The sequence below is a fragment of the Centroberyx affinis genome, unplaced genomic scaffold, assembly GCF_046629955.1.
Source record: "Centroberyx affinis isolate AG114_WGS23_722 - 3 ecotype Tasmania unplaced genomic scaffold, CSIRO-AGI_Caff_v1 ptg002461l_1, whole genome shotgun sequence".
Lineage (NCBI taxonomy): Eukaryota > Metazoa > Chordata > Actinopteri > Beryciformes > Berycidae > Centroberyx > Centroberyx affinis.
In genome coordinates, this window is record NW_027280694.1 from 75001 (window position 1) to 87612 (window position 12612).

At 40.2% G+C, this 12612-nt stretch overlaps 1 protein-coding gene across 1 annotated transcript in view; it reads left to right on the forward strand.

The window, feature by feature from the left end:
* LOC139656359 (serine/threonine-protein kinase DCLK2-like) overlaps positions 1 to 11014 on the forward strand; it is a 25303-nt gene extending 14289 nt beyond the window's left edge. Inside the window, exons 6-15 of the mRNA XM_071533909.1 lie at positions 430 to 502; positions 5365 to 5470; positions 6122 to 6179; positions 6707 to 6826; positions 7560 to 7706; positions 8327 to 8460; positions 8663 to 8740; positions 9087 to 9183; positions 10524 to 10604; positions 10889 to 11014. Coding sequence (XP_071390010.1) covers positions 430 to 502; positions 5365 to 5470; positions 6122 to 6179; positions 6707 to 6826; positions 7560 to 7706; positions 8327 to 8460; positions 8663 to 8740; positions 9087 to 9183; positions 10524 to 10604; positions 10889 to 11014 — 1020 coding nt within the window. The remainder of the gene's footprint in view (positions 1 to 429; positions 503 to 5364; positions 5471 to 6121; positions 6180 to 6706; positions 6827 to 7559; positions 7707 to 8326; positions 8461 to 8662; positions 8741 to 9086; positions 9184 to 10523; positions 10605 to 10888) is intronic.
* The last annotated feature ends 1598 nt before the right edge of the window (positions 11015 to 12612 follow it).

The window sequence follows — 12612 nt, forward strand, 5'->3', positions numbered from 1 at the left end:
TGATTTCTATAGATGAAGTTTGAGCCTCAGAAATCTCTAGGCAACCTATCAGAAATTGCTAGCCAACTAATCAGATATCCATATGTAAGTAGTCAGGAGTCACTCAGTAACAAATCAGAAATCATTAGGTGAAGAATCAGAATTTGCTAGCTGTCCAATAAGAAATCAGTATGTAACCAATGTAAAATCACTAGGTAACCAATCAGATATCACCAAGTGACCAATCAGAAATTGCTAGATGACCAATCAGAATTTACTAGGTAACTAGGACCTGCTGGGCAATTTGTGAGAATAATTTCTCACAGTATGGATATGATGGATCAATTTAATTAAAAAAAGAGTAAACCTTATTCTCTCTCTTTTCTGCTACACTCCTTCCTCGACTGCTCCCTCTCTCTCTCTCTCTCTCCCCCCCCCCCCTCTCTCCAGATCTCTCCTCATCGTGCTTCCTCCTCAGATGTAAACGGAGAGGCCGAGCAACCAGATGACACCACGCCTGAAGGTGTGTGTGTGTGTGTGTGTTTATGTCCCAAAATGTATGTGTCTAAATGTGTGTGTCACAGTCAGAAATTAACGAGGACTTGGGGCAAAAATGCATTTTACAGTTTATAAAAAGCCCCTGAAATGTAAAGTGCCCAGTGAAGTGAGCTCTGGAGTGCCTTGCTCACTGGCTCCTGGACAGTCCTGGTTCAGAGGAAAACTCCTGGTTCACTTCCTCAGATCTGATTTTCCCAGACAGGTGACAGACTTGATCAGACTGCTGCATACTGTGTCAGTGACAGGCAGAAATGAAACCATTTTAAACATTTCAACCACTAGGTGGCAGCAGCATCACAGTATAAAACCATAGGCTCCCAGCAGGAGAATGAATGGAGTTTTATTTTATTTATATATTTTATTTAGAGCTTTTTCCAATATATAAGCATACAGAAACGCTGTAAATAATAAAAAAGATGTAAAAATACCAAAAACAACAGACACCTCCCCATCCAACACAAACACACTATCAAACAAAATGCCAGAATACAAATTAAGTAGATGACATGGATTAGTCTGAGTTTTATTTTATTGAACCTTTATTTGTCTCACTGAGATTAAAAATCTGTTTTGCAGTTTGTTTTCGAGACAAACTGTACAGAGAAGCTGCAAAAGACAAAAGCCTTTAGGTAAGCACAGTCACACAGCACTAATAAACAGTCAGGATTAATAGAATCAATCAAGTACAGAATTTAACCCCTTGTACCCTGACTTTAGCTGACTTTACCCTGAAATTTCCCCTTAAGCATCCTCAAAGTTAGAATTTTCTGTATCTGCTGTTCCAACTCTTTCTTGAAGCTCTATTGAATGAAATATTCAAATAACAAGACACCATGTTTTTATGGCTGCACCATTACATAAAATCTAGATGTTTGTGTATCATTTTATACACATTTTCCTCTAAGTCAGCATGACATATTTGGTGTCTTTGTTATCTTGACTAGAATTTAAAATAAAGTTCTGTGGGTTTGAACAAAGCTTGGCCCTGCAACCTGCGTTTGTAATGATGGAGCCAGTGGTGGGGGCAGTAGGGAAGAAGAGGTTAAACAGTGCAGAAACATTGTCCAATATAGTTGCTTTCCACACCCTTCATAATAAAAGAGAATTGTTACAGAATATTAACGGAATTTGTTGTTTAAATGAATGTTCTGTCACAAGCTCTGGACGGTTGCATGAAGGTTTTGAGGCTGCTTCCATCTCACATTCCTCAGCAGTCTGACTGACAGACTGCTGCTTCACATCTGATCACATCACTCTGCAGTCAGGAAGTCAGATCCATCATGTTGATTTCTAATCAGGCTGACTGTTGACACCTTGTGGTGAAAAGACGTTACTGCAATAAGATGCTGGACTAGTGTTTTTTTTTTGTTTTTTATTACAGGCAAATAATACACATAACACACACAACAATATGATGACATGACAATATATCCTCACAAAAAAGAAAAGAAAAAAAAACAAGTAGTAAAAAAAGTAAATCAAAATAAAAAAGACAAAATAAAAATAATAGGATCCCTTCAAAATTTAAATTTAGAAACTGAAATATACTCATGACAGGTAGAGCTTATGAGTTTTATATAGTCCCACTCTCCACCAGAGCAAATTTTTCCCCATTTCATATTGTGTTGTGCTACGTTGTAATGGTTTGCAGCAATTATTCTTTCCAATCAAGAACTAATTTTTCAAATTAGTTCTTGATTGAGCTTTAAATATAAATATTTTACCTAACAGAATAATTGTATTTATTATCTGGGGACAGTTTTCATCCAGAACCCCCAACATAATGTTTAAAGGTATAAGTATAAAATAAATATTGAGTGGCCGTAGCCAATTTTCAATATTGGTCCACAAACTTGAAACATATGGACAATAGAAAAACAAATGCAACTGGTCTTCCTCTTCCTCATTACAGAATCTACATAATGATGATTGTTCAATATTAAACATGTTAAGTTGTTTTTTAGTAGCAGTAAGTTTGTAGAATATCTTCAACTGAAAGATTCTGAAGTGTTTCCAAGGTATCAAAATATTAAATTCATCTTCCCAAAAGGAACAGACTGTATGTGGGAAACCAGTGTTCTGTAAAATGAAATTATTTATCTTTGTTTTGGATAGCCATTTCTGACACATTGTAATAGGTGCGCAGACCTGCTGTCTCTATCCACTCTTTTTTAGTTGGACTAGTGTTTGGAAGAAAAGACTTTCAGTATTTCATGTCAAATGATTAATGTCTGTGGATTCGCCCTGTTGGAGCTTATTTTGCGTTTTGAGTGACCGCTGCAGTCTGTTCTTTGTCAAATGTTTCAAAATAGAACTGAATATGTGGACATGTGTGTTCTAAAGGTGATGACACACAGGAACATTTTAGGGCAAATTTGGGGCAAATATTTTCTCACTGAAAACAACGTATCAGTTTGAAATCCAATCAGAGACAACAAAACTGGTTAGGTGACCTGTATTTTCAAAGTGGTCCAACTGCTACTAAATAGTAAACACAACTAGGAAATAATAGCTGTGATTCTTTTTAAAGAACATTTAATCTAGCAAGCTTAAACATAAAACCATAATACACATGATGACATTCCAGTGGATAACCTGATAAAATGATTAAATTATTACATTTTCAGTAGAGGCTAAGATGACGGAGATGACAGCAGTTTGTTATTTTGTCCATTTTCACTCCAACTGTCAAATTTGTCCGTTTCCATCAGTGGTGGAAAGTAACTAAGTACATTTACTCAAGTACTGTACTTAACTACAATTTTGAGGTACTTGTACTTTACTTGAATATTTCCATTTTATGCTACTTTGTACTTATATTCCACTACATTTTAGAGGGAAATATTGTACTTTTTACTCCATTACATTTATTTCACAGCTATAGTTACTAGTTATTTTTCAGATCAATATTTTATATTTAAAACATTTGATCATCTTTATAAAATAACTATAAAATAGCATTGTTATAGATTAGACTACACAAGACTACAAAAGTATAGCTAACTTGTTAAGATTAGCTTCACGTTGACAACTTTAAAATGCTGCTTACATGTACATGTATGTCAATAAATCAGTATTAATATTCCAATAATTTATGAAAAATATAACTCTCTAAATGGGGACAGTTTGCATAATGAGTACGTTTACTTTGATACTCTATAAGTACATTTTGCTGCCAATACTTATGTACTTTTACTTAAGTAAGATTTTGAATGCAGGACTTTTACTTGTAATGGAGTATCTTTACATTGTTATATTGCTACTTTTACTGAAGTAAAAGATCTCAGCACTTCTTCCACCACTGGTTTCCATTGCCCATTGCCCAGTCGCTCATATTCATTAGCGGCAAATTTTTCCCCAAATTTCCCCTAAAATGTGCCTGAGTATCCTCAGCTTCACACAAATGAGTGCAGCAGGAACTCTCCCCCAGGCTGTGATCACAGGACCAGCACACTGGGCCTTGTTTTAAATGTTTAGTGGAGGCAGCAGGCGCCTGGTGTTCTGGACGCAGAATGTTTTGTGGCTCCCAGCTGAACATGACTCAGCTTCAGCCTCATCACGTCTCATCAGTGTGAAATGTCTCTATCCAGCTGCTCTGAGATCAGATAAACCTGCGGCTGCTCTGCTCTCCAGCAGGACGTCACTTTTTAGTTTAGTTTATTTCACACAAAGGAAGGTGAGGAAAACAAACCCAGAAGGATTACAGTATCTCATTAACTCTAATTAGCATAAAATGAAAACAATAAAAAAAAACAGAGAGTCATACAGTGATTACAAGCGAGTCCCTCAAGGAGGAATACAAAATAAGAGAAATAAGAGACGTCATGAACCTTCATCCCCTTCTTCATCCTCTTCTTCATCCTCCTCATCCTCTTCTTCATCCTCCTCCTCATCCTCTTCTTCATCCTCCTCATCCTCTTCTTCCTCATCCTCTTCATCCTCTTCTTCATCTTCTTCATCCTCCTCATCCTCTTCTTCATCCTCATCCCCTTCTTCATCCTCTTCTTCATCCTCCTCCTCATCCTCTTCTTCATCCTCTTCTTCATCCTCATCCTCATCCCCTTCTTCATGCTCCTCCTCCTCCTCTTCTTCATCCTCCTCCTCCTCCTCTTCATCCTCCTCCTCATTCTCTTCTTCATCCTCCTCCTCATCCTGCTCCTCATCCCCTTCTTCATCCTCTTCCTCCTCCTTTTCTTCATCCTCCTCCTCATCCTCTTCTTCATCCTCCTCCTCATCCCCTTCTTCATCCTCCTCCTCATCCCCTTCTTCATCCTCTTCTTCATCCTCCTCCTCATCCTCTTCTTCATCCTCTTCTTCATCCTCCTCCTCCTCTTCTTCATCCTCCTCCTCATCCTCTTCTTCATCCTCTTCTTCATCCTCCTCCTCATCCTCTTCTTCATCCTCTTCTTCATCCTCCTCCTCATCATCTTCTTCATCCTCTTCCTCAACAGCAGCAGACACATCGCTGACTCTTTCTGCTCCAGTTTGGTTTTCAGCAGCATTATCCTCTTTCTTAACTTCAGATAAGCTAGCTAACCTGAATGCAACCAGAATGAAGTAATTCCTCCTGGTGACCTTTGACCTCTTGCTGTCTCTATTTATTTATTTAATTGTTTATTTTTACAGGGACAATGCACAATTTAACAGAAATTGCATAACTCTGTTACCGGCGACGCTCACAGCCAAGCAGGAGAAGAAAGCTGAAGGGAAAAGATGCAGCAGATCAACAGCTATGTGGATGACACTCTTCTTTCTGTTTCTCTCCTCCTCTCCTCCTCCTCTCCTCTCCTCCTCCTCTCCTCTCCTCCTCTCCCCTCCTCCTCTCAGTGAATGGTAATCGGTGTGTTTCCTCCTCCATCATCAATGAGAAGTACAAAGTCGGTAAAGTGATCGGAGACGGAAACTTTGCCGTGGTGAAGGAGTGTGTGGAGAGGTAATGACAAAACATACATATAAAATAATGACAATGACAAAAAAAAATACAATTCCCATCATGCACCTCTCCCACTGGGGTTCAATCCGTTTTCATTTCAGTTGATACCCAAGTTGAATTTGTTAAAAATTTAAAAATCCTTAATAGTTTTTTTGCATTAATTTATTCAGTAAATCGTTGAGACAGAATATTCCATCGTGAAATAATGAATCGCCTTTGAAGTGTTAAATTCCAAAATTGGGAATATTTTGCGAACTGAAACTCATCAGCTAACATTTTAAACAGGTGATCCGATCTGCAGAAACAGAACTGTTTTGTTAGCAGAGGTCTGAAAATGGTTTTTAACCTCAACGGTAACCCAGAATATTCTTTACTTTCATGTAAACAATAATTTTGTCAGATTTTAGGAGTCAAATCTTTCAAACGGTGTCTATCTCATCAAATGAAACAAAAGTCCAACGCATTGTTCTTTGAAAAACATTAAAAAGCCTTTATTTTATGTATTTTCTGGCTCATCTAGAGACTTTTCAAACCACTTACAACACTCCAGAGTGTTTCAGCATCGGCCTTCATCAGAAGTTTTTTTTGACACTTTGCATCATTTCTTCTTTGTTGGTGTCTACATGTTTACTGGTGTGTTTTGATTGGCAGGTCGACCGGTCAGGAGTTCGCTCTGAAGATCATCGACAAAGCTCGCTGCTGTGGGAAGGTAATCTGACTTTCTGATTCATACAGAGTCTTAAAATTGGATTTTTCCTAAAGAAACTGATCAAATCCAATGAGGGTGAGATAATATGTTTCATATATAATATATATGATATTCTATACAGCAGTGATTCTCAACCTTTTTCATATCAAGGACCCCTAATGTAGTCCACATTAGAGCCACAGACCCCCATTTGATGAGATATTGTCTCTCGGCCCCAAATCTGAGAATATTTTTAATGTCAGATATGATTTTGTCCAGAATTCCATGACTATCTGTATCGTAGGTAGAGAGATAACAGAGAAAGTATGATCAAAACAGTCATTCTTCTACATTCTCTAATGGTGTTAACTTCTTCTAAATGAAATAATGGTGAAGTTTAACAATTCATCAATTTGCTGGGGACCCCCTGGAACCCCTTTAAGGACCCCTGGTGGTCCCCGGACCCCACGTTGAGAACCACTGCTATACAGTATATGATATTAGAATATGGGCCTACAATATAATATTCTAATATAATATTCTATCAGGAGCACCTGATAGAGAACGAGGTGGCGGTGCTGCGGCGGGTCAGACACCCCAGCATCATCCAGCTGATCGAGGTGGACGACACGCCGACTCAGCTCTTCCTGGTCATGGAGCTGGTGAAGGTGAGCTTTTTTTTTTTACCTTTTTGCTGATGTGGCTGGACCCAGTGTTCACCTGTTGACCAGTACAGGACAAAAAAAATTTTGATTTCTCTTAGTTTTATATCAAAATGAACAGATCGTCTCTTTTCGGTAAACAGCATATTTATGTTGATGACTCATCCTGCACTCGGGGGCGGAGACACATATCCCATCCAATCAAATTTTGATAACTGTTGGAATTATCTCTCTCTTTTCTCTCTTTTCCTCTCTCTTCCTCTACCCTCATCTTCCTCTCCCTTCCTCCCTCTTCTTCCTCCATCTTCTTCTCTCATCCTCTCCTCTCTTCCTCTTTCCCTTCCTTTCTCCCCTCATCTTCCTCTTCCCTCCTCTTCCTCTCTCCCTTCCCATCTTCTGTTCCTCCCTCTTCCAACTCTCTTCCTCGTCTCTCCTCTTCCTCTCTGCCTTCCCACCCTCATCCTCTCTCTTCCCTTCCCTCCTCTTCCTCTCTCTTTTCCCTCCACTTCTTCCTCTCCTGTTCCCTCCTCTTCCTCTCTCTGTCTCCCCTCCTCTCTCCCTTCTTTCCTCCCTTTTCCTCCTCTTTCTCCTCGCCCTCTCCTTCCTCTGTTCTCTTCCCTAATCTTCGTCTCTCTTCCTCCCCCATCTCCCTCTCCTGTTCCTCCCTCTTCATCCTCTCTCCTCTTCCCTCATCTTCCTGTCCTCCTTCTCTCTCTCTCTCTCTCTCTCTCTCTCTCAGGGAGGAGACCTGTTTGATGCCATCACCTCCTCCACTAAGTACAGTGAGCGGGACTCCAGTGCGATGGTGTTCAACCTGGCAGGAGCCGTCAAATACCTGCACAGGATGAACATCGTGCACCGGGACATCAAGCCAGAGAACCTGCTGGTACACACACACACACACACACACACACACACAGAAACACCTTATGTTAAGAGAATTAAGTATTTAAGTATTTTAAGTACTTTTAATGTACTATAGTGTGTATTCCATGTGTTTAAGTGTTTGAAGTATTAAAAGTATTTTCAAGTTTACTATCATGAGTATTTTAAGTCTTTTATACCAAATCACTGTCAAACACATAAATTGTTGTCGGTAATCATAATCTACTGCACTCTATGTATACTGTGTGTCATTTTGAAGTATTCATTGTACTAGTACAATTCACTGTTAAAGTGTACAATTTAACACTGAATTGGTACTAGCTCAATGAAAAATAGTTCAAAATGTTAAACTGTCACTGTCACTGTTAAAGTGCATTTAACAGCTAATTGTACTAGTACCAATTCATTGTTAAAAACATTTTAACAGTGAATTTTGAACTATTTTTCATTGTTAAAAGTATATTTTAACAGTGAATTGGTACTAGTACAATTAACTCTGCCCTCTCTGTATGGTGTGTGTAATTCTGAGGTATTTGAAGTATTTCTCAGTGTACTGTGTATTTGAAGTATGTTTCCAGTGTATTTGAAGTATTTCTCAGAGTACTGTGATGTGTACTGCAGGTGTGTGAGTACCCAGACGGCACCAAGTCCCTGAAGCTGGGGGATTTCGGCTTGGCGACGGTGGTGGAAGGACCGCTGTTCACCGTGTGCGGGACGCCAACCTACGTCGCTCCGGAGATCATCGCCGAAACCGGGTGAGAGAGAGAGAGAGAGAGAGAGAGAGAGAGAGAGAGAGAAGGATAGGGAGAGAGAGACAGAGAGAGAGAGAGAGAGAGAGTAGCAGGTGTGTGAAACAGAGAGAGAGATGAGAAAGAGAGAAAAGAAAGTGCTGTGATCTCATACTGCTGTGTGTGTGTGTGTGTGTGTGTGTGTGTGTGTGTGTGTGTGTGTGTGTAGTTACGGTCTGAAGGTGGACATCTGGGCGGCAGGAGTGATCACCTACATCCTCCTGTGTGGATTCCCCCCCTTCAGAAGGTCAGTTGGTACAACCCGCCTGACATGACATCATCAAATAATCAATAATCAGTCGATCATTCCAAAACAAGATTTCAACCAGATCCATTCATTCATTTGTATGTGTATTTATATGTATTTATTCATTTAATCATTCATTTAGTCATTATTTTATTTGTTCATTTATTCATTTATCATACTATTATGCATTCATTTGTTAGTTTATGTATTTATTATTGTTTATTTATGATTGTATTATTATATTGTTACATATTTTACTATTATCTATCTTTGTGCTATTGACTCATGAATATCTGGTCACTGTTTTTGAATTAATAAGCCATTTTCACTCCTCTCCTCTCCTCAGTGAGAATAATGTTCAGGAGGAATTGTTTGATCAGATCCTCAGAGGGAAGCTGGAGTTTCCCTCTCCAGACTGGGACAACATCAGCCTGCCTGCCAAGGTAATCAATCAATCAATCAATCAATCAATCAATCAATCAATCAATCAATCAATCAATCAATCAATCAATCAATCAATAAATCAGTTCCTTAGTCAGTCAGTCAGTCAGTCAGTCAGTTAGTTACTTATTTAAATGTTATTATATATTATTATTTATTATTTTAACAAACATGCAGCAATTGTGGTTTGTGCTACGATTTGCAAGGAAAAATAATGACATTGCCCTGTACTACCCTGAACTATCCTGAACTATCCTGTACTACCCTGAACTATCCTGAACTACCTTGAACTACCCTGAACTACCCTGAACTACCCTGGACTACCCTGAAATACCCTGTACTACCCTGTACTACCCCGGACAACCCTGAATTATCCTGTACTACCCTGAACTACCCTGGACTACACTTAACTACCTTGAACTATCCTAAACTACCCCGGACTACCCTGAATTATCCTGTACTACCCTGAACTATCTTGAACCATCCAGAACTACCTTGAACTATCCTGAACTATCCTGAACCATCCAGAACTACCTTGAACTATCCTGAACTACCTTGAACTATCCTGAACTACTGTGAACTACCCTGGACTACCTTGAATTATCCTGAATTATCCGGGACTACCCTGAACTACATTGAACTACCTTGAACTACCTTGAACTACCTGGAACTATCCTGAACTACCTTGAACTATGTTGAACTACCTTGAACTATCCTGAACTACCCTGGACTACTGCAGACTCTGCCTGATCTCAAATTGTTGCTCACTTGAGCTTGAAAAATGTGTAATCTGCCCCCCGTCAGTTAGACAGTCAGTCCGTCAGTTACTTAGTTAGCTAGTTAGTCAGTAATGAATAACAGATATGTCTCCTTGTTTTGAGCTGTAATTGTAGTTCCTCCTTGGGCCAATTGGTGTCATTTTGAATGCTGGTACCCAGCAGTGAGAGGCATCATTTCCCCAGTGTTGCTTTCACATGCTATTTTGTCAGAAAATCAAACTGGAATACAAACGATAAATTAACATGGATGATGTAGCTTTGGGTGCTTCTTCCATTTAACAAGTTATGATGGTTAGTCTGGCTAACTACACCCATGGAAGTGCTTTGTTACTGCTGACTCACACAAAACGTGAGTTTTCCACCATATTGTCTCAGAACTCAGAAACTCGAGTAACAAAATTTTCTCAGACTTCACGAGTTCATCATCTAACTTTGAATGGTGTTCATGTGAAATTAATTTATCTGATATATCCAATAGCATGTGAATGCAGAAAGAGAAGCACTTGAACATGGAAGCACATGAACACTGCAGCCTGTTAACAGTCACCTGACCTGCTCCTCAGATGCTGATTGGTCAGATGCTGCAGGTGAATGTGGATGCTCGTTACACTGCCGAGGAGGTCCTGTCACACCCCTGGGTGACGGTGAGCGCACGTGCACACACACACACACACACACACACACACAATGCATTGATGCACACGACAACGCTGATATTGAGCAAAAGTGAATAAATTGCCTCACTATTGTTGCTTTATCTCAGAGGAAGATATTGTTACTTGAATAGATTTTATACCTCAGTTTGGCTTCCTTTGTCATTTATTTTATCATTAAAGTTTCATCTGATCTTATCCTCCATATGTTGAAATGTCCAAAAAAAATTTGACACAGCCTCCTGTTGTGTGTGTGTGTGTGTGTGTTCCTCCAGGACGAGGCTCCCGTAGACACCAACACTGTGAGCAGTACAGAGGAGCAGAGCAGTGGAGACACACTGGAACCAGAGCAGGAATCCCCACTGCTGGAAACCAGACAAGTTCCCTCTCCTCTGGTCTAGAACACGTCCCATTTCTTCTACTGATAACCAAACAAGTTCCCTCATCTCTGGTCTAGGACACATTCCATTTCTAATACTGGAAACCAGACAAGTTTCTTCTCCACTGGTCTAGGACACATCCCATTTCACCTACTCGAAACCAAACAAGTTCCCTCACCTCCAGTCTAGGACACGTTCCATTTCTTTCACTGGAAACCAGACAAGTTCCCTCACCTCCGGTCTAGGACATGTTCCATTTTTTCTACTGGAAACCAGACAAGTTTCTTCTCCACTGGTCTAGGACACATCCCATTTCACCTACTCGAAACCAAACAAGTTCCCTCACCTCCAGTTTAGGACACGTTCCATTTCTTTTACTGGAAACCAGACAAGTTCCCTCACCTCCGGTCTAGGACACGTTCCATTTTTTCTACTGGAAACCAGACAGGTTTCTTCTCCACTGGTCTAGGACACATCCCATTTCACCTACTCGAAACCAAACAAGTTCCCTCACCTCCAGTCTAGGACACGTTCCATTTCTTTTACTGGAAACCAGACAAGTTCCCTCACCTCCGGTCTAGGACACGTTCCATTTTTTCTACTGGAAACCAGACAAGTTCCCTCTCCTCTCATCTAGGACATGTTCCTTTTATTCTACTGTAAACCAAACAAGTTTCCTCACAACTTGTCTAGGACACATCCTATTTATAATACCAGAAAACAAACAAGTTCCTTCTCCCCTGGTCTAGGATAGGCTCCATTTCTTCTACTGGAAACCAGACAAGTTCCCTCACCTCTGGTCTAGGATACCTCCCATTTAATCTACTGGATACTACATACGTTTATTCACTTCTAGTCTAGGATACACTCCATATTATCTACTGGAAATCAAACAAGTCTCTTAAGCACTGGCCTAGGACACATACCAAGTCTCCTCACCTCTGGTGTAGGATGTATACCATTTAATCTATCGGAAACTTCACAAGTTCCCTCACCTCTGATCTAGGACACTATATAAATCCCCTTGCAAACAAACGTTCCATTAAACCTCTGCGACATGTCCACCTTGTTCTCTAGGACCAGTTTCAATTTTTCCAGCTAGAAATCCCCTCAGAATTCCCCTCACCACTGCTCTAAGGACACTGAACAAGTGCCATTGGATGCCCTGTGTTTCATCTCTTAGTCTCTTGTGGGACCTGTCCAATTTCCTCTAAGTGGCCCTTATCTCTGGTCAGAAGGACACATACCATTTCAACTCCTAAACTCTAAAGAAGGTCCCGTGCCACTTCTGTAGGGATGTAAACAATTGATTCAGTTGATTGATTCCTTCTGGTCTAGGGACTATTTCTGCTCTAGTCCCTGCCACTTGGCGACCAGGATGTCTTCCATTTATTCTGGGAAACGTCCCAATTCTCCTGCTTTTACCCTGTAGCTCTCTTTCTGCTGGTCTGAAGGACGTTTACCATTTCTTCTGTCTGGCACCCGTTGATCCAAGGAGATATTCAATTACTGTGCCTGTTTATGCTGCTGATAAATTCCACTTCATGTCCTAAATCCCACCCTTTGCTCCTAGATTCTACTCCCGCCATGTGTTGCTGCCATTGCTGAGGAGCAGAGAC